The 23,145-nt window shown below is 39.1% G+C and overlaps 1 protein-coding gene across 1 annotated transcript; it reads right to left on the reverse strand.

Annotated features, from left to right (window-relative positions):
• CALM2 (calmodulin 2) lies at positions 1-16,230 on the reverse strand. Its single transcript, XM_021001227.2, has 6 exons — positions 16,123-16,230; positions 9,763-9,793; positions 4,020-4,163; positions 3,830-3,936; positions 3,490-3,625; positions 1-650 (listed from the first exon to the last, which is right to left on the reverse strand). The coding sequence occupies exons 1-6, from the start codon at positions 16,123-16,125 to the stop codon at positions 622-624; spliced, it is 450 nt and encodes a 149-aa protein (XP_020856886.1). The 5' UTR covers positions 16,126-16,230; the 3' UTR covers positions 1-621.
• Between the last annotated feature and the right edge of the window lie 6,915 nt (positions 16,231-23,145).

Genomic DNA, 23,145 nt, shown 5'->3' on the forward strand with positions numbered 1-23,145 from the left:
TAAATTGTAATTTTTTTTATTGGAAAACAAATATACAACTTGGAATGGATTTGAGGCAAATTGTGCCATAAGCAGATTTTTTTTTTAAATAAGTGGCTAAACAAAGTTTAAAAAGCAAGTAACAATAGAAGAAAATGTTTTCTGGTACAGGACCAGCAGTACAAAAAAATAGTGTACGAGTACCTGGATAATACACCCGTTTTGCAATAGTGCAACTTTAAGTACATATTGTTGACTGTCCATAGTCCACGCAGAGTTACAACTCCACACTTCAACAACAACATGCTGACAGCTCCTAAAGAAAACTACTTCTTTAAAAAAAAGAAAGGCATAACCCAGATGTTCCCTCATTTGACCAACTCCATCTAAGTTCAGATGTGCAGAAGGGCTTAGATATATCCAGAGTAAGCCACATGCAACATATCAATTTTCCAAAATAAAGTTTCAGGACAATGACAGTAGATAAGGGGAAGAAAAACATGGAGGAATGAAGTCCTAATTACTACACATGCATATCCTTTTGACAGTAGGGGGGAAAACCTTTTACAGATAAGTTACAAACAAAGAAAAGGCAAATAAACAATTTTGTACAAGAAATTTAACACATTCTGTACAATGTCTTCACTTTGCTGTCATCATTTGTACAAACTCTGTAAAGAAAAAGTACATATAAGTTGCATATTTGACTTCGCAAAAACAAAAAACATATTTCCTTTTATCATCAATTTAAATTACCCTATACTTTTTCTCCACTACTCCACAAATAAAGATACCAGAGATATACGACCTCCCCTCTCCCATCAAAACTTTTTAGACTTGTATGTGAAATAAAATAAGAGAAAAAATTGCAACCAATTTTAATTAGCTGAAGTAGTCTATGAGATTTAGGTACTTAATGGTTATATTACTTGTGGATAAAGCAGTTTATGATTTTAAGGCTCAAATAACTAGTTACTACATATATCTTAAGACATATTTTTAAGAGCGCCCCTTTCTTCCAAGTTCCAGACAGCCTTGAATTTCAAGTTGTTATTCTCAAAGGCCATGGGATACTCTGGTGAACTTTAAAGACAAATCCAGTGAGGAATAAAAGAAGAAACTATTTAAAGTTAGCTGTGGCTATGTACCAAACTTGGTTCCAAATAGAGCAGTACCAGTAACAAGATAAAGGCCAAAATGAATCAAGACTGGACTGGTAAGAATGACAAAACTCTGCTTTTTTTTGGAGGGGTGGGGATGGACGGGAACCAAGAAGGGATGGATGGGACAAATGGGACAATAAACCCAAGAATGAGAAAGAAATACTCAACATTTTTTTTTGTCTACTTTTCCTAAGGAAAATTGTTTTCAGTTTTGGAAACATTTTATACAAGTAGTTAACAAAAAACTGTAGCCCCCAAAATTGAGGAGATCATAAGAGCACCTATTTGCTTCCAACAAAAAAACAGTTTTGTAGTTTCGGGAAGCTCTGATTTGGATCAAAGAATATGGCTTTGAATCCTGGCTCTGGGACCTTGAGGTTGTGAACCAGTTTCCTCATTTGCAAACTGAGGGAGTTTGGCTAAATAACCTAAGGTTCCTTCTAGCTCTGCATGTTTCCCATGATCTTAACTTGAACTTTTATATCCTACAGCACTGAGAACTTGTGGGTATGATGGCTGAACCACTAAACCGGTGATACAGGCAAGTACTATATTCATTTTCCAAAAATGGAAAAAGAGGGGGCAGCTAATTGGCACAGTAGAGAGAGCACTGGCCCTGGAGTCAGGAAGACCTGAGTTCAAAATCTGACCTCAGACACATGATACTTATTAGCTACCAACTGCCCCCCCCATAATATTGAAAAACTAGTTTATGACTATTTAGGAAAGAAGCTGATGATCACTAACAGCCAGAAGGAACAGGACAGGTTTACCAAAAACATGTCATGCTTAAAAAATACATTCATTGTTCACTTATTCTTGTCTATCCTCTTACAGATATTCCATTCATCTATCTCTGCTTTTGGGGTGTGAGCTGGGCAGAGTCTCATAAAGGTCTTTCTAGATTTCATTGTATTCCTCGCATATGTAGTAATGATATTGTAATATCCTATTACATTAATGCATTAAGATCTGACTATACTCTGTTGCTGGGCAAATCTTAACATAAATAGCTACTAAGCAAGCTTGGTTGCTTATATCAATGTATCATGTTAGGCTGCTAATAAAAACAACAAAAATGGTCACAAACCTCATTCATTACTTTTCCTGACAATTTTACTAAGACGGGCACATTAGGGGAATGCATGTTAAATGCTGTCCAATATCTTGCTGATATCCAAGCATAGCAAAGTATCTTATTTTTGATGTATATAGATTTAAAACACTTGAATGACTGACCAACAAAATAATAACCAGTGGATAGAAAATGTATCTCAAAGACAAGCTCTGGTGAGTATCCTGGAGATCTGTCCATATCCTAGTCCAGTTCAGCATTTTATAAGTTAGGACTTGAAGGCACAGATGACATCAAAACTACAAAGATTGTCACTTGTGGTACCTATTCTCAAAAAATTTGTAAAGTTCAAATGAAAGAATATAAAATATTTTACAAATCTTAAAGTGCTAAATAAATGTCAGCTTATTATGGTTAGGAATAAAAGCAAAGTTCCACCCTACCCTCCCATCTAAGAACTCAACTGTCCAAGTAAAAGAATGGGAGAAGAATGGCTAGGGAGATGCTAAGTGGATCCCAGCTTCAAAGGCCACGTGGGGTTGCATTAATAGAAGCCAAACTAACAGTTAACAGTCCATTACATTCCAATGTGGTCTGACCAGAATATTCTGGAAGGCTCTTTTTAAGGGACATTAACTAAAAAGGCTAGGAATACACGTGGGAGTATAACCAGAAGGATGAGAGGATTTGAAACCATGTCACAGAGGATTAGGGATGTAAAAGCCTAGAATTGTGAAGGGATTAAGGGCTGGTCTGTGAACAAATGATTTTGTTGTTCTGCTCTCTGGGACCAAGAAATCTACAGAAAGAAATTATGCAAACAAAAAGTTACACTTAGAAAAAAAAAAAGGTTTCAGCTCTAAAGGGAAACATGCTAGCTTGGCACAAGATGACTTACAATTGGAGCTACTACAAAGTAGACTGGGGCTATTTCAAAAGATAAGCTCACTCAACAGTGAGGGTCCAACCATCTTTTACAGCACTGGTTTAAGCTCACTTACTTGTTCCTTAGTAAATATGTGAACTTAGCCAGTATCTTCATTCATTCGTTTCATTCTTAACCAGTCTTGAAAAGTCTAGTTTTTATATAAGGTTTCTCTAATTAAGTAGGTAGCTTATAAGCAGGTAGTAACTACACCCTCCTCCTGTCCTCTTTCCCTGCCTTGACTTCCTAATTTCCAACTGTTCAATTCATTTTAGTTTTTTCATAGCAAACAATACTTCTGTTCTCTCAAGATAAAAACAATTAAAATCATAGAAGCAAAAGATTACCTTCATAGTTTACTTGACCATCCCCATCAATATCTGCTTCCCTGATCATTTCATCAACCTCTTCATCTGTTAACTTCTCTCCAAGGTTTGTCATCACATGGCGAAGTTCTGCTGCACTAATATAACCATTGCCGTCCTAAGACAAAAATTTAGTTGAGCCTTTAAATAGTGATAAAGCAAATGCAAAGAAGCATCTTTAGAAATTGACAGTTTGTCTTTTGTTCTTGCCACATTCTCAATTCTCCTAGCCAAAACAAACAAACAAACAAAAAAACCACCCTAAAAGTATAGAAAAGGTGTTGATGCCTCTGAGGGTACTAGAATGAAAGTGTTTGTGCACCTTGTCAAACACACGGAATGCTTCTCTAATTTCTTCTTCACTGTCTGTGTCTTTCATTTTTCTTGCCATCATAGTCAGAAATTCTGGAAAGTCAATTGTGCCATTACCTGAAAAGAGTTATATGGAAACAGATTATAATCTTTGAGCTCAAAAGCTCCATGACTAGGAATGTAACTTGTTTAAGTCTTACCATCAGCATCTACTTCATTAATCATATCCTGTAATTCAGCTTCTGTGGGGTTTTGCCCAAGTGACCTCATTACAGTCCCCAATTCCTTTGTTGTTATAGTACCATCTCCATCCTTGTCAAATAGTGAAAAGGCTTCTTTGAATTCTGTTAAAAAAAAAAGATTATAATTCAAGTTTTGGTTATCCCAATAAATAGTCATTGGATTCTTCTACTTTGGCTTTCACTAGGGTGAGTGAGTGGGAGTGTGTATGTGTGTGCGCGCGCGCGCGTGTGTGTGTGTGTGTGTGTGGGGAGGAGGGGGGGAGTGGTGGCACACACACATACAGATTACATACCCCCCCACCTCAATCACCAAAGCTCTAAAGATAACAGTAAAACTAGAGAACTATTCATTTAAGCTTTTGATTATTAAAAAGCCTACACTACCAAATTTCAAAGTACTAAAAATCAATTGATTATAGACCACGCTATGCATATGCTCTTTCCTCATCCTAACCCTTAGATTTGCTAATTTCATTCAAATCTCAACTTAAAACTACTCCAAGTCTACCCAGAAGCTTTCTCTTAACCACCCCCCTCCCCAATTTGGATACGTGTATACATGTGTCCCCAAACAGAATGTTAGTTCCTTGATGGAAGGGTGGGCTCAATTTTTGTCCATATTTCTAGCATCTAGAACTTAATAAATGCTTAACTGGTGAACTACTAGTTCTTATTAAAAATCAGCCAGAACAGATTACTTTAAGGAACTTATTCTTAAGGGAATGTTAATTTAAAATGCTGAATTCTGAATTGGGAGTTAACCATCAACTTTCATCTCATAAACAACAAATCCACATTTTTCTATTCTAACTTGGTAAAGTCAGAATGAAATCTCATCTTTTTCAAATTACTCATAGAACCCAACCATTGTGTATTTTCATACTGCCCCCCACCCTCAAGTTATAAAGTACTTGAGGACAGGACTGTTAATTTGCTATCAACTTTTCAATGACCTTTAATGTTGTCCCCTCCAGAATTTAAGGACAAGTGGCTTTAAATCTTAAAATTAGTAAAAATTATTTAAGTAGACTTCACTTTCTATTGTAGGTAAAAGAAACTTATAAAAGTTGTCCAACTTGGCTGGTTAGGTCCTACAAATTAATGAGACTGAAAACCTCAGGACACACAGCATATTTTTAATAGGCTAACAGCAAAGATTCCAAGACATTCATTGATACGTAGTATCTTGATAATTAGCATTTAGTAATCTGAAGATTAATGATTTGGCACATTATACTCTCAAGTTTAAGGTTCCAGAATTATTTTTACTTAGAACCAAAGGAAATTTGTCAATTTATAGAGCCTACCAAAGACTAAGAGACATAATTAAAATCCAGGGATTAAAATACTGAGCCACAGAATAATTTTAGCTATGCTTTTAGCATGAGACGTCAGCCTCATAGCTTTACCTGATTCTGTGCAGGTTTGTAACCTTGCAACATAACTTTCCTGCTTCCACCCTTACTTTACTTTCTTAATGGATTTATAATTTTGGTCCCATGAAATAAACAGCGCTTGCAGGTGTTATTTGCAGGCCTCAGGTAGAGAAAAGAGGAAACAAAAGCAAAAAGAGGAGGGTAACAGCTTCTGACAACTGCCTCTTTCATACTTGTGATAAAAGGTTTGCCTATCCCTAGTAGCATAGCACTGCAGAACTGGTTATGTGAGAAACATCACAGAACTATCTCTAGTTATTTATTATATGCAAGCAAGTATTACAGTGTACAGATGCCATGTGTATATATCATCTGACAAACTGATAAACCAGTCACTGTTTCCAACAGATTCTGTTTCCAGAAGGCTATATTCATAATATGAGTGGCTACATATTAAGGAAGCTGCAGGTAATATTCATTTCATCTGCCACCAGTCAGTTTTAGCTTAAAAATCTTCACATTAGATCTAGTAGCTATATCTGATTTAAAAAATAACACAAAACCTATTAAACTCTTCGAGCTATTTCAGCAATTCAATTTTCCTCTATCTATATGGATGTGCAAAGATATTACTTTAATATTTCCCCCAATTATTTAAGGCAGATAACATTGAGTTTCCCTCTGATTTTAAGAAAAAAATATTAAAAGAAATGTTTTTATATAACCTACTTGTGCTACTTGGGGGTAAATAGTTTGACCTGTGCTATTTTGTATATCAATTTTGAGAACAATTAACACCAATACTCTGCTGTAGGTATTTGAAAATAAGCTCTGCTTTCCTATGTGGTATGGGAATATGGACTTTAGGAATACAAAAAATTGGTGGAGAACAAAAAGCTTCAACAGCAACCATACAATAAGCAATGAATTGTGCAAGTGAACTATTTGTACTTGGAGATATCTAACAAAGAACCTGAAGGAGATAAAGCAGACAGTGGCATGTCAAGTCATAATACAACAACATTATGGTTTATTTAATGCCAAACTGGGGGGGGAGGGGGAGATGGAGCAGGAAGAGAGAATATGTACAAGTCACTAAATTCAGGAATCCTCTCTACTTAAAACGACTCTGAATAGCATGAAGACACTTTATCTAGTTCAAATGCCTACAGCTCATCTATATTCCTGAACTAGTAACTGCAGTTAAATAGTATACAAGCAGGTAATCCTAGCTATAACTCCCAGGAAAGGTTTGGAACATGAAACCAAGAGTCAATTTTCATTCACACTGCTCTAGAATACCAAGTATCCTCAGCAACGTAAGAACAGCTATCTTCTACTGTAACTGATATTAAAAACAAGATCGGATCTGTTCTAGATATGCTTAAGTTGAAACTTTAACATGAAAATTCACATTTCTATTTAAAATGAAATTTTACTTTAACAACACTTGTACAGCCATCATCTATTCAACAGTCAAATTACCTATAATTAAAATCTGTGTGAACCCTGAAAAGATGACAGTTACAGAATATGGTCAAAAGCACTCAAGACTTTCACTGTGACTATAAAACATCTGAATGCTTATTAAACAACTTTTAACATATAAAGAAGTCTTTGGAAAGATCTTCCCTTAAGGTCATGCAACTTACTGTAGTTTATGCTTCCACTAGCATGCAGATGTTAAAACAAATATGTCATTTTTACTGTTATAAACTAAATTATACTAAATTCAGAAGCCACAAGGCATAATAGACAATAATGAACTTGGAAAATGACCTGGATTCAAATGCTGCCAATGCTCACTGTGTGATATCAGGCAAAATACATAACCTCAATTCAGTTTCTTCATGTAAAATAGCATATACGAATTCATTTCTCAGGAATATTTTCATAGTATTCCACCAGTATAACATGTAAGACTATTAAAAGCCCTGCATGTCCAACACCATCAGCAGCAGAGATAATAAAAAGCAACAATTTGAGATAGCACTGCATCCAATATTTCAACAAACAAAATCTGCTTTAATTATTACTCTGTAGTCCATATCCGCTCTACAGAAACCAAATTTTACTTTGAAAAGTTCCCATGACTGGCACTTGGCATATGCTTAATTTACTTTCTATTAGTCCATCAGGGGACCAGCATACTGTGAAGATACTACAAACATGATGGTCTAGGGTTAGGCAATTAAAGACTTGCTGAGAAACTGCTACCCAAGCAGGACCAACATTTGCTAGCAATATTTTTGCTTACCAAAAGATCAAACCTAAAACACTGGTAGTATCAAAGTACAAGACAGTAATGGTCTTCAGGGTACTTTACAGTCTATTTCAGTGACAAACAGCAAAATATGTGCTGAAGTCAGGGGAGAGACCTTCACAAGAGGCCCATATGGACAAGATGGCCAGAACTTTGATAGGCAGCATGACCAAAGTCACAGAAGTAAGGATAAGCACAGCATTTATAAAGGCAATAAAGAAATTTACCTGAGTAGAGCAAACTATATGTGCAAGTACAAAAGGACATTGGCAAAGACCAGTACACAGGGTGGAGTCAGATTAAAGCAGACCTTGCATATCAGAGTTTGGCCTTGATATATCAGGAAGAGTAAACTTCACTATAGGTTCTTAACTTAATGAAAGCATTCATTTATGGAAAGTAATGTTTCTGCATTCATTAAGAAATTCCAGATCCTAAACTTAAATTTTCTGCCCTTCAAGAAAGTCACATATCTTTGATACCTCTGTGCATTCTAACAAGTGATGAAACAGTACACATTCAATTAATCTCCCACCAGCAGGCTTAAACTTTGGGCTCGATTAGATCTGTGAGTTCCAAGATTATAACAACTATCTGAAGTTAGATGCCTTAATTTTGTACTTTAAGACTTGACCCAAGTACTGAAGCTTAGGGACTTCAGAGAAATAGCATAAAATAGCACCATTTTATAGAACACTTGAACACAGACATTCTTTTTGATGCCCACGACCCTGTGAAGTAATAAAATTATTCACATTTTTAACAGCCAAAGAATCTGAGCTCAGAAATGATATATGCCTGAGATCACAGCCAGTACTCAAACTCTTGTCTTCGACTTCCTAATCCATCACTCTCTTTCCACTATACCACAACAACCCAACCCTGCTGTTTCTATCAGTCAAAAACTTCATGCAAGGTCAGCAAGTTAAATGATACATAGAACACTTATGCTCTCAAATTATTTCCCAAGGGGTTATAGCACCATCACAGGATCATAGACTTAAGGCCAGAGGGGATCTGATAGGCATCAAAATAGGATAACAATCAGCCTGATAACCAAGGCTATTTTGAAAGATTTACCCTATCCTGACATGCTAATAACCCAAGTGACATCTATCACACATTAGATTAAATACCTTTAACATTTTTTTGGTGTCTTTCATTGGGGTAATATATGTAAATTCTTTAACAATGCATTCTATTCACAACATGTTTTGGATAATTACTATCCTTAGTTGACTATTATACAAGCTAAAATGTCAGACAATCCAATCCTGGGTTCATTCGAACCACACCATTTGACAGTTTTTCAAAAGGGTTACACAACATCTATCTGCCTGACCTTCCTTCCTAGCAGCAAGAGATAATTACACAGTTATAGAATGTTACCTATTCTATTTTAGAATATGGCTAAATTGTCCAGAACTAAGATATTTTATAACCAGGAGAGAGTGCCTACCTTCATGTAGGTATACTCAAACTTCAAATGACTAACGTGCAGCTCCCTCCACCCCCTTTCATACGCTTGCCTTCTCATTCTCCAAAACAGGTTCCTACGATCATGTATCTAAAGCTGGAAGGGACCTCTGAGGCCATCTAGTCCAACTCTCATTTTACAATGAAGAAGGCAGGGCACATCACTGTGCTCTATTTTCCATGGTTACTTCAATTCCTTAAAAACTTGTTATTGTTATTTTGTTAAGGGAATACCACCACCAATGCAAATCACAACCTGTCTATGACTATAGGAATTGCTGTGACTTAAAAAAAATCTATAGTCATGCAGCTCACATGCAATTGAACCTCTCCAAAGGTAGCTACATTTCTTTTCTTGATAAAACTGTCACTGGGCCTATACTGGAAGCTACTATGCAGCAAGAGGAAAAGGATTTTAAGGGCAATTAGGTAGTTTTATTACCTTTCTACAAGCGATGAAACCAAAAATCCCCCTAAAATTCAACGTTTTTATCTGAGGATAAACCAACAATTGAACTTATACCACTGACCAAACAATTTAGTAAAATCTATTTAGGTGTGATAATCATCAAGGCATTTGGCTTACCTGCAATCTGCTCTTCTGTCAGCTGATCAGCCTGCAAAAACAGACATATTTAAGAATTTGAGATGAAATCTTTCCACAAGCGCTCAAGAAAACATGTATAGTGTCTCTAAGTCTTTATGAAATTCAACATTTTAAAATACATGGGCACATGTAGCAAGCACACTAAGTAGTTTAGGCCAAAATAACTTACATCAGAGATAAAAGTCAATTACTGACTTCTATAATCACTATATTTAAAATATTCACATACTAGTTCACTTTGGAAGCCTTCCCAAAATTAGAGGCAGCTAAGGTGGTGCAATAGGTGCTGGACCTGGAATCCCGGGGTGGGGGGTGGGCAGCAGACACACAACACCCCAGAGTTCAAATTTGGTCTCCAAACACTTACTAGCCATGTGACTCTGGGAAAGTTGTAACCTCATTCTGTCTCAGCTATCTCATCTATAAAATGGAGATAACAGCATCTACCTCCCTGGGTTGCTATGAGGATAAAATTAACTATTTGTAGAGTGCTTTAAGCACTACATAAACAATAAAAAAATATTAAGGGGTGTTACTATGGTAGAAGAGTAGAAAAATAAGGGATACTTTCATTTTTCTTATGAGTTTTAGGCAATGAGAAAATTATTGCTGCCTTTCTCCGAAGGTGGGTAACTAAAGCCTTTCCCCCATTCACATCTCTCTCTCTCTCTCACATACTCACACACACGCTGTCTCATGCGAAAATTCAATTTTAAAAGTTAAGTTCACAAATCAGTTATTTTAAGTTACTCAACAATAATGCTTGCCATGTACATTTTCCCTGAGAAGAGCTGACCCACACCACTTGCCACATGTTATCTTCCTGGTCAAGGCTGAGATTAGAGAAGTCAAATAATTCAAGAAGGATTTACTTCAGGATCCGCTAATAAATCCAACAAATACTAAGGTTCTTAGAAGTCTGGGCTTTAAAGTAAAAAATGTTCAATGTTACAAGTTAATGACAACTTCACTTAAATCTTGACTCTGAGTTGATCAAATTTGTGGTTCATTTAGTTTTCTCATTTCTCTATTAAGCATTCATTTGCTTATTCTGTACTAGTTTAAGTAGGTGGGAAAGCCCTCTCCACCTTGAAATTCCATTTCCAGAATAATTTTTTTTGTAATAATCATTGACTAGCTATGGCAATTTCTAAAAATGCTGTGCAAAGAGCAATATCTTAATGTGAATTAAGTAAAGAGATGCTCCTTTTTCTAGATGTCAGGAACTTGGGGCTAGGAAATGAGTGGGGGAAGGGAATCAAGAGGGGAGGGAAAAGTCTCCAAAAGCTTGTATAGACCAAGGATTGCTATCAAATTGTTTTTAAACCTAAAAAGTCCTATGTAAATCTGGGTTATCTGCAGAGGTGTGTGAGCTGTTTCCAGAGGTGTCTATACTAAGAAAAAATAAAGCTTCTGGAATTTCAACTTCCAGTACCTAGGTTTATTTCTCAAAATCAAAGACTTCTGAATACAGAGCTATCAAATTTTATTTTCTTGTCCATTATCTTAAGAGTTCAACAGCTGTAGATGAAAACAAATCTTTATTATGACTTCAGACTACCACAATAATATTTTACTGTGGTGGTTTTCCTACTGACCAAAAAAGAAGCTAATACTCAGATGGGACAATGTCAATCTTTATCAACAATTGTTTCTATTAAGCACCTACTACATATACTTTCAGGTGCTGTACTATCAGTGCTGTGGATATAGGGGCAAAAAAAGTCAGTCCCTATATTCAAGGAGTTTACATTCTATCAGGAGAAAAAAAACCGTACATTTAAGTTGTGTATCTGTAACATAACATGTCTTTTTTCCATCCAAGTCCAACGACTCCCAAAATCCATCTATCCATGGACCCCAGAGTTTAAGAACTACTGATAACACTAAAAAATTCTAAAATGACGCACTAATTTAAGCCTCCTGAAAAAAAAAGTCTATTTCTTGTTAGAGTTTAGATCGGGGCTCAAAAAATATGCTTTGTCATCAAGGATCTTAATCCAAAATTTACAAAGCAGGTGAATTCTAAATACTATCATGTGGCACAGAAGTATCTCATCGCCTCAGGTCACCAAGGTTAGTTCAAGAAGCAATTGCACATTTCTTGCTAATATTAGGGAAATTTTGGATGAGCAAAAACCCTGGTCATCTCAGTTCAAGCAGGGAATACTCATCTGGAACAGAACCCAGAGTAAAACACAACCATGGCTGAGAAACCACCCAGGAAAAACTGGACCCCAAAATTGCCTATGAAGAATGGTGCTGTCAAGTGCTGCAACCACCTGCATTCAAATTATTATGTGCAAGCAGGAAGAACAAAGCACCATTTCTATAGTTGCTAGGCACCAGATCTATCTAGCATTTAGGGTCTGTAGAGAACGGGCTTTAACTACTCTGTAGTGTCTACAAACTGAAATTATCAGTCAAATCAGTTATACACAAAGGGAAACCAGTGGCACAGGCAATCTAAAAATTGTCCTTTTCACAGGAAACATAACTGATATAGCTGGGAATGTGTTTGACTACAAACAAATGGGAAAAAAAAGACCCAAATTACCAGGCATCAAGGAAATTAAATTGGATTAAAGTAAATTAAAGTGTACCAAAAGAGTTAATTCTCACATTAAAAGCTAATATGAAATAGTTGGAAAGTACCTTAAGTCATCTGGCCTAGCTCAAAGTCTCCAAGTAGAAAAATGCTTAAAGATATTTAAGACCAATTAAAAGGAGATCATAGCAGGTCTCTCCAGGGATGGCTACTAGGGACAAGAACAATTAAAAGACTAAACTATTTCTCCAAAGTTTGTCCCCAAGGCTCAAATAACTCAAACAGTATTTCAAAGGTTTAACAATTTTTGCTTAGGAAGTTGGAAACAACACAAAGTAACGTTCAAAAAGCACTCTTTATTATATCAGACTTCAGAATTCCTAAATAAGCTTTCCTGAGAGGGAAAAAGAAGTACATCTTAAGTTTAGTAAATAACACAATAAAATTCAAGCTTATAAACCTTATTCTATTGCAACTAAATGAATTTAATCTGGTTTTTAGTACCCGCTTATGGCCCAAATTAAGATGATTTCAACTTTTTTAGCTAGCGTGGTTTGTTTTTAAATTCAAGCTCATTAATGTATGTTTATCTCAAAAAGTAATAAGTCACAAGAGAGATGACTAGTTCTTACTCCCTTAGCACCCTGACTATTGGTATAGTTAGCTTCCTACTACTCTTGTCCCTCTAGAGACTGAGATGCAAAACATTAAATTTGATTTTAAAATGCTGGGTATTTCTCAAGTGTGTCTCCAAGAGCCTAGTGTTGTCTGAGATGTTCTAGCTATCTTCATTTTCTATATCTCTCAAGATCTAGACCACTTATGATTGCAACACTTGCACCTATTGAATGTCTTAAAATGGCCAAGAATGAATATTCCCTGTGGTCTGTCTATTGAAAAATAGAAGACAAAATTATTACCTTTTACAGACTAATAGCTTGTTATTTGAAAAATCATTCTCAACCCACAGAGTCAACTACTTGGCATACCTCTAAATCCACTTTTCTCCCAAAACCTGTTTTAGAAAAATTTACCTATCAATGTCATTAAGTACTTCCTTGTTTTGAAAGGGAAGATTTATATTTAAAAAGGACAATCTAATGTATTAATCCAGCAGTATTAAACCAGCCAATATTTAGTCTCAGTCAATGACCACAATTTCTCTGTACAGTAGAAGAGGGTGACCCCCAATTCTGTTAAGGCTATTTAACACTTAGGGTTAAGCACAGTGGCTCAGGGAAAAACAGAAGCATTTAAGAGAAAGTACCCCACCCCTCCCCCAGTCTTATGTCATTGCTTCTGTTCAAATTCTATAGAAACATTTGAATGTCTAGTTAGCTCACTTACACCTCCTACTTTCTGGTACAGCACTAATTAAAGATGACCCCTTTGCAAGTTAACAGAATAGCCAAATTACTCACTTCATATAGTTACAGGTGTGAAATAAACAATCATAGTTATCACACACGTTATTAGGTCTTTTTTGGAGGGGAAAGGGAAGGTCTGGATGGGAATACCTTCTTGGAAGCGTATCAATTTCAATAGTTAGCAGATATCAATAACTGAATGTAAGCAAGTAATCTGTATAAATCAGGCTGGATCACTAGCTCTTTCACACATACATAATTTCCTTTTCAGACCAAGGGCATGTTTATTTCAACCACCTCTCTCAAATACCCTCTTCCCCAACCCCAAGGACTCTGCAATCCAAGGCCCACACTGGTCAAATTGCATTGTGCTGGAAATAAATTATCTTCATTTAAAGGTCTCTTTATTAAAAGTTTAACTTGCATCAGTCTTAAAAAAACCAAAGTCTCTTAAGGTCTTCATTAGAGATAGCAAAATAGAGCTAAAAGTCCAAATTCACTCTTCTTAGTTAAGCCCTTGGGGGGGAGGGGGGAGGAGAAGGTAAGGGAATCGAGAGAAAAGGAGGGCACTTTTTTTAAGACCCAAGTTCAAAATAACTATAAAAAACTGACAGATATACACATTATGTGCAAATAAATACACATGTATTCCCATGTTTGTTTCCCATTCATCAGGGGCATTACACTTCACCCTCCAAGCCCTTAATGGTCCATGAGCAATTTCAGTCCTCAAGAGTTGAAAAGGGGAGGGACGCAACAAGCCTCAAACATACAATACATTAGAACTTGACATTTGTATCCTGCACCTGTTCTTCTACCCAGTTACCTGTTATTGGGGCAAGTACAGTTACCAAGTTGAATTGCCCTATCCAAATTCAATATAAAATACTCAGTATCTTGGTTTAGGCCACATTAGGCTGAAATGAACACTAGCTGGTCCATGCAGCTCGGTTCCCCACACCCACCTATGTTAGAGTGGAGGTTTCAGTTGGCAGAGACTCGTGTTTAAGATGTCACCTTGCCTCCTGGGCACACCCATCACAATAAGCCACTTGGCAGAAGGCAGCATAAAATGAGTATTGCAAATTACTGACCTCATTTTTATAGGAGAGAGATCTTTCAAGATCAACTCTCAGGTGTAAAAAGAATCCCTTAAAAATTTCACCCCACACATTATATTACAAGTATTTTTTATTCCCCAATACTGTTACAAGTGAATTGTACTGTGGCTATGCGGGCACGGCAGAAAGGTCCAGGATTTCTCCTGAAAGGCTGATAACACCAAATACTAATACCTACTGATTAAAAAAATAAAAAGACAAGGTAAAATATGTTTCTTTTTCTAAAGCATCCTTTCCACTTGGGACCGGTCTACATGCATCTCCCGAAAGGTAGTTAATGCACCAGAGACATTGGGCTAGAATGGGTTTCCCAGATCCATTTCTCGGGCTTTCTCATCAGTTACACCAAGAGCTTTCCTTATCACTCCCCATCCCGCCTTGGAAGGGGCGTCCAGTTCCTCCAAAGAGGAGAAAATGCCTGGCTGCGGGAGGGGGAAAGGAAACCCCGCCGGGATGGGGTGGAACCGCTGGGATTCGGCTCCGCTTCCCTCCGCCCGCCGCAGAGGGGGATGGGCCGCTGCGGAGGTCGGCCCCCTCCCCCGCCCATCCCATCCGGGGCTGGTCTCTTCCCAGCAGCCGGTGCGAAGCGCGGACAAGTCCGCAGTCCCGCAGGTGCCAGCGCAGCACTGGAGGCGCCGGGGTCCCGGCCTCCGGCGCAGCTCCCTCCCCCGTCCTCCTCCCCCACCGCCCCGCGGGCCCCAAATCTCCGCGAGGCACCTCACCCTCCACAGTGGTTTAAAAAAAAAAAAAGAGTAACAGAAAATTAAGAAAAAAAGAAGCCCCCGCCCGCGGCGGGGGGGGGCAGTGTTCCGCGCGCCCCTCCAGGCGCGGGGGTGGGATAAAAAAGGACAAAGCCGCTTCCGGGCGCCGGCACCAACTGTCCGTTTAGATTTGGAATCCTTGGGTCTCCAAGTGGCCCTCGAGGAAGCCGCTTCCCGCCCCTCCTTCCCCCCCGGCCCGGCCCGATTCCTTCATCTACTCCCTCAGCTCCGGCAGCGCCACCCCCCCAACACACACACCGCTTCCCTTTCATGGCAACCGAACCCCTGAAGGGACGACTCCCCGCTTCGGGTTCCTTCTCAAGTAGCCTCTAACCCACCCGAGGATACCTCCCTGAAGAAGGTGGGGGCGGGGGAAGGGACACCTGCGACACAACCGTTGCCGGGCCCCCTCGGTCCCCTCAGAGCCAACTCCCGGAAAAGGGCCTCTCCTTGTGAAGGGGAAGGAGAGGACTCTCTGGCATCCTGGCTTCGGTTTCTTCCCTGGAGGGTCCTGGTCCGAGCTGCCAAGAAGACGCACTTACCATGCTGTTAGCGTTACTAGTGCCCAAGTTCCTATCAAACAACCTCCACACTCGGTGGCTGCACTCGGACTAATTCTCCTCTGCCGCCCCCAGCGCCTCATAAACACCTCCCTCCGTCCGAATCCATCCGCTCCATGCCAGATAACGGAACGTTGCGAACGAACTCGAGCCAGTCCCCTCCCCCCACGGCGTTCTCGAGACCCTTTCGTCCCTAGATATTGGGCCAATGGGTGCAACGGTGACAAGTAAAGGGTTGAAGGGCATGATCTAAGCAGGTGCTAACCCTCTGGAGGCCGTTAGAAGAAGAGGGGAGCGTCGCCTCGGGGCGCTATTTTGCGGCGCGGAGGAGCACCGAGGTAGAATGAAAAGAAGTGCTGACGCGCCCGGAAGGCCTCTGATTGGTCAGTTTGTACCTGCAATGCGTCACTCGGAAATGCACCCGCCGGGCTGGGGCTCGGCGCTGCTGCCGTTGCCGTTGCCTCACGGGCCGGGCTAGCTTGGCCGCGGCTGGAGGGAGGAGGGCGCACCGCACGCTAAAGCGTTTCTCAGGGAACCCCCCCCCCATACATACCCCGCCCCTCCCTTACACACACCCTTCCGCTTACGGTACTACAGAGTGCGAAGGCTGGAGGGTGGGGTGGGGGACCAAGCCCGAGGCTGAGAGACGCCCCACCCCCCGCTGCGATCGCGTAGGCAGCGCCCCCTCCCAGCCGGTCCCTGCGTCCATGGCGGCCGCCTCCCCCAGTCACCTTCACTGGCCCAAGGAGACCTTCTTCGAGCGTCGCGGGGAGGGCCGAGAGTGGCGGCCGAGCCCCTTGGGCTTTCCCCTTCACCTTCTTCGCCCTGCGGAGCCTCAGCCAGGACAGAGGAGTGCCCAGGCCGATGGGGCCCCGAGATCCTTGCAGGGTCCGAGTCGCCTCCTGCCCCCCACCGAGGCCCCCCCTCCTCCCGGCTAAAGAGAGTGCCCCAGGACCCAGAATAACACTTGCTTTCACAGAAAAGCAGAAGATAATTTAAAAAAAATATTTCTATATAGAATGAGAAGCTAGCTAATAACCGTTTTCGAGGCACAGCCCCTTTTAAGTGATCCCCACTGATCCCTGTGCAATCTCCTTGGATGAGATCACTAACTGATCCATCTCAAGTGTAATAATCTCAAAAGAATCTCTCTGAAGAATTCTGCAGAGGTGCTGCTGTACCCAGAGGTTGCATCACCGATTAATCTCTTTTCCCTCTTAAATTGACTGCACTTAAAAAAATAATGCTCCAGTCAGACCACTGATAACCCTTTGCCTAGAAAGAACTACCTTAAACAGTATTAGGGCTAACAGGCATATGCATCCTTGTAATCCAGAACTTTCCTCTTAAGGAGAATTCAGCCATGCCAAAACCCAGCTTTCTGTAAATTCCCTAAGTACTCCAGAAGGCCTAAGCAAGATTTCTGTTAAATTGAACATTTTCTCATAGAATCAGAAGTATTCCTCTTCTGATAGCCTAGAAAGCCTTTCTCACTGGACTCCTGAAAACCAGTGAATACTGTCTTCTAAAGTTAAATATGTCATGTTAATAACTTACACAAGAAAAATGTAGGCTCAGTATGAGCATCATTTCTGAGCTGGGGAGGGATATTTTCAACATCACAAATATGTTGTTGTCCCATGTATATTGCTTAAGTTTTTGCTGGATTCAGAATCATCATGAGACAATATGTAGTAGGCTTCCCTTACATATAGTTCCACAGAATTTTGCCTTTGACTCTTTGGGAAAAGAGTCACTCAGTTTCTGCGACACCAAAAATCCTCTTTCTTCTTTCTCTCTTCCCTTCTACCTCAGAATATTTCTACAAACAATACTGTTTATGAGTGAAGTTGAATGATTAAATGAATAATCATTTTCACTAGAAAGCCTGCTGAAAATGAAAGCGTCTAAAATATATACAGCTATATGCATAAATCTAATCTGAAGGCCCTAGATTTTACTGAAGGAGGGACTTTTAAATAGACAGGTACTTGAAGCTGAGAATTTTCCCTTTTCCTCAAGTTACAGACATAGCAGGGATTGGGAAGAAAGAAAGGACTTGATGTGACAGCTGCCTAATAATTATTTGTGTCTGGTAATAGAGCACTGGATTAGGGGGTAGGGGTGTGTCAGAAAGACTTGTGTTCAAGTCTCTCATCAGGCACACTTAAAGGAGGATAGATTGAGAGCTGGAAGAAATTGTAGAGGTCATCTAGTCCTGTCATTTCACAGAGGTCGAAATTGAGGCCTAACTTGACCCTAGGAATGTCATAGCCTCTCTGAGTTTCAGTTTCTTCATTTGTAAAATGGAGATAATAATAGCACCTACCTCACAGAGTTTTTATGAAGATTGAATGAGATAATGTATGTAAAGTCCTTTGCAAAACTTAAAGCTCTACATAAATGCAAACTGTTATTGAATTTAATTGAATCTTTTGTTAAATTATAGAAAGCCATTTCCTCCAGAAGCTTGCTGTCTTCTCCAAGAAGAGAAGGAAAATAAGAAAATACTTACTTTTAAAGCCATTATGGTTTGTGTGTATTTGAGAATTTTCCAAGGCAATTTATTTATAGAGCATTTGGCTTCCAAAAACTTTGTGTACAGTACAGTTTGACTCTCAGCAGCTAACATATGGAAAGTGAAGCCCAGCCAATGACCAGCAAACTAGGACCTTCTCGTTAGTTATTAGTGTTCTTTCCCTTTCCAATCATGCTTATTAGTTTACTTCTATCTCCCCAGTAGAATGCAAGCTCTTTGAGAGAAGAAACTATCTTTTTTTTTTTAAGGCAATTGGGGTTAAGTTACTTGACCAGGGTCACACAGTAAGTGTGTCAAGTGTTTGGTCTCAGGTCGGATTTGAACTCAGGTCCTCCTGACTTCAGGGCCAGTGCTCTATCTACTGCCCCATCTAGCTGCCCCAAGAAGAAACTATGTTTTGCTTTATCCTTGCATCCTGCATGCCCAGCACATAAAAAGTACTTAATAAATGCTTGTTGGATTGGATCTGATGGATGGTTACCTTTATATTTCCAACACAACCACCTGAATTTGAGTTTTGTATGATCATATTGATGAGTCTCTCCTTAGTTTCACAGTATCCGTAAAAGAAAGCTGTTCTATCTGGCAAATTTGTGCCAATATTTGAAGTTACAAGTTTTAAAACTTTCCTTTGGGGACTAGTTGCTATCAGCATGGCATTGAAGAAATCACAGGGGTTGGGAATCAAGAAACCTGGGTTTCAGTTCCAGCCCCTTCTCCTAAGTGAGCTTAAGCCATTTAATTTCCTCTCTAATATGGGGATAACAGCTGTCCTACAAAGGCTTTTATGACACCATAGAGAGCTATCACTCTCATGTAGGGAGGGCTTAAGTTGCCTTCCATACCTCCCTTTGCATATTCATGTTTGCTGTGCCAACCGTCAGTTCAAAAGTATTTATGAAGTGCCCACCATATTCAACTTGTCCTGCTGCATGTGTAGTGGGGTGGGGAGAGCAGAGCAGTCCAGGATGGTTGGTAGAACCCTCCCTACCAGTAAATGTCAATTCAGGCTCTTACTTCTTTTATTTTACTGTTGTGGACAGAGCACTGCTTAGGTGCTGACAATGATAAAAAGTTTAGCTAAGATATTCTTTAGAGGAATACCAACAAGGCACCAGGGGTTTGTGGTTAGAATGCTTCAGTGAGTTCCAGTTTGGCCACAGACGCTTCTTAGCTGATATCAAAGCTCAGTTTCTTCATCCATGAATTGGGGTTCATAATTTGCCCTGCCTGCCCCTCAGGGCTGTGAGGAAAGTGCTTTGCAAACCTTAAAGTACTAAACAAATTAAATTATTAAGAATGTGTGATTATAGTCATTTAACCTCTTGCCCAACTCCTTTTCCAGTCACATATATCCTTAATAATAGTTTTTATACTGCATTTCCTATGCAAATTGTACCTTATTAACAGGCACTAATAAGTCAGAAAACATTTTGAAAAAACCATAAGCTGAATACAAATCAGAATGTCACCATTATTTACACACAGATATTGTATTGTGTTCAGATTGTAAGTCCTAGTAGACAAAAGGTAATGTCATTTCATAAGGTGTCTTGTACATTTAATAAATACTTGACTGACATCATTAATATGACCTATTTAGCAAATTTTAAGATTTGTTAATCAGTGGAAGTACACAGCAAAAGAAGCCAAATATTATTTCCTCCCACATATATTATTGCTTAAACAATGTGAACATATTCAAAATCACGGAATATTTGACCTGAAGTATTCCTGGAGATCATTAGTCTAGGTCACTCAGATAAAGAAATTGAGAGATGAATTTATCATATGTCACAAAGCTAGGACTAGAACTCGGGTCTCCTGATTCTAAACCAAGTTCTGTGTTAATTATGTGCTTAATTGAATAAAAGATTTGTCCTCATCTTCCTGTTTTTCACATTATACAGTGATTATGGTTTTGATGTGATTTTTTTTCTCTGTTGTCAGTGGGCATAATGACAATTTTAAGCGAATGATTGAGGAAGTTATCCATATAGTTCAAGTAAAAATTCCATTTCAATTTCCTGGATATTTCATGCAAAATAACTATTTTGGACTTTTAAAAAACCCAATAATTGCTGAAGTTCTCTCTTTAGTTGTGCCATCAGAAACTGGTTCAGAAGTTAAAGATCTAAATAAATATTCCTGAGCCTTTAGGGATAATGTGTTTCTGAAATTCTTCCTTTTACCCTACTACTTCCTAAAATCTCTAGCTCTGGTTACCATCTCAAGTTCCCCAGGTCATAGAGATTTTAAAATACTTTCCATTGTTCATTTGAGGACTTAAAATACATGAAGCTGGGATGAGCAGCCCATCCTCTTCTACCACCACTTTATTATTTGGAATACATAGCTTATAAGAACATTGGCTTTTTGTTGTTGTCCATCATTTGTGTCTGACTCTTTGGGACCCCATTTGGGGTTTTCTTGTCAAAGATTCTGGAGTGGTTTGCTATCTCATTCTCCAGCTCATTTTACAGAGGAGGGAACTGAGGCAAACAGGATGAAGTGACTTGCCCAGGGTCGCACAGCTAGTAAGTGTCTGAGGCTAGATTTGAACTCAGGAAGGCTCATCTTCCTGACTCCAGGCCCAGCACTCTATGCACTGTGGCGCCACCTAGCTGCCCCTAAGAGCTTTACAGATAATCATCTCATTTGATCATCACAACTATTGGAGGTAGGTGTTGTTATCATTCCCATTTTACAGTTGAGGAAACTGGGCAGACAGAGATTAAGTGACTTGCCCAGGGTCACACAGCTGGTAAGCATAAGAGGCTGGATTCGAATTCAGGTCTTCCTGACTCCAGGCTTAACTCTGACCACTGTGTCACCTATTTACCACTAAGTAGCCAAGATTATTTTAAGGAACAAATGAGATAATATATGTAAAATGCTACATAATTGTGAATTATTGTTCTTTGCACAGGGAAATATATATCACCCGAGGGGCCTTTCTCCGAGATATGCACCCTTGATCCCATCATCTCTTCCAGCAGATTGCTGTCATCCCCATTCTCTAATCCTTAATATCCCCCTTCTCCTTGTTTTTTTCCTACTGCCAATAAATGCATCCATGTCCCATCACTTGATCCAACCATCCTTACCAGCTATCATTCTCTGTCTTCCATTGTCTACTAAATTCCTTGAGAAAGCCATCTATATTATGTGCCGCCACTTTTTCTTCTCACTTCTGGACTGTCTGCCATTTGCCTTCCAATCTCATTGGTCAACTGCTCTTTAAAATTATAAATGATGTCTTAAATTGCCAAATCTAATGACCTTCATCCTTCTTGACCTCACTGCAGTTTAGTGCTGTCAATCTCCATCTCCTCCTGGATATACTCCCCAGGTTTTTGTGACACTTTCTCCTGGTTCTCTTACCTGTCTAACTAGGCCTTCTTAGTCTCCTTTGCTGGATCTTTCTGTAGGTCCCACCAACTAGGGGAGCCCCAAGGCTCTGTCCTGGTTCCTTTTCTACTGTCTTAATATCTCCCTTAGTAGTCAAGTCAATCCCCCCTCCCCCAGTTAATCATCTCTACTCAGATGATTCCCAGATCTTTGTATTCAGTCTTAACCTCTCTCTTGAGCTCCAATTCTTCATCACCAATTGCTTTTTGAATATCTCAAATTAGATAGTCTATTGACACCTTTTTAAAAAAATTAATTTATTTTCCCAGTTACATGTAAAAACAATTTTTAATATTCGTTTATAAAACTTTGAGTTCTAAATTCTCTCCTTTGCGCCCTCCCTTCCCCCCTCTTGAGAAGGCAAGCAATTCCATATAGGTTATGTATGTGTAATCTTGCAAAACATATCCATAATAGTCATGTTGTGAAGGAAAACATAGATAAAAAAAACTCTAGAAAAATAAAGTTTTTAAAAAAGTATGCTTCAATATGTATTCAGACACCATTAGTTCTTTCTGTGGGGATGGATAGCATTTTTTATCATAAATCCTTCAGAATTGCCTTGGATTGTTGTATTGCTGAGAATAGCTAAGTTATTCACAACTGATTATCTTACAATATTGCTGTTACTTTGTACACAGCCCATGCAAGTCTTTCCAGATTCTTCTGAGACCATCCTGATCCTCATTTCTTATAGTACAATAGTATTCCATCATAATCCCATACTACAACTTGTTCAGCCATTCTCCAATTGATAGGCATCCCCTCAATTTCTAATTATTTGTCCCCAGAAATAAGCTGCTGTCAATATTTTTGTACATATAGGTCCTTTTCCTTTTTGTTTTTTTTTAAATCTCTTTTGGGATGCAAACCCAGTAGTAGTATTGCTAAGTCAAAGGGTATGCATGGTTTTAGAGCCCTTGGAGTACAGTTGCAAATTGCTCTTACTCTGTAGGCATCTTATACTCAATATGTCCAAAACAAAATTCATTATCTTTCCCCTAAAACTCTTTCCTCTTCAAAACTTCCCTATTACAGTAGTCAAGGGCACCACT

This window comes from Phascolarctos cinereus, unplaced genomic scaffold, assembly GCF_003287225.1.
Source record: "Phascolarctos cinereus isolate Bilbo 61053 unplaced genomic scaffold, phaCin_HiC Scaffold_2;HRSCAF=192, whole genome shotgun sequence".
Taxonomy (NCBI): domain Eukaryota; kingdom Metazoa; phylum Chordata; class Mammalia; order Diprotodontia; family Phascolarctidae; genus Phascolarctos; species Phascolarctos cinereus.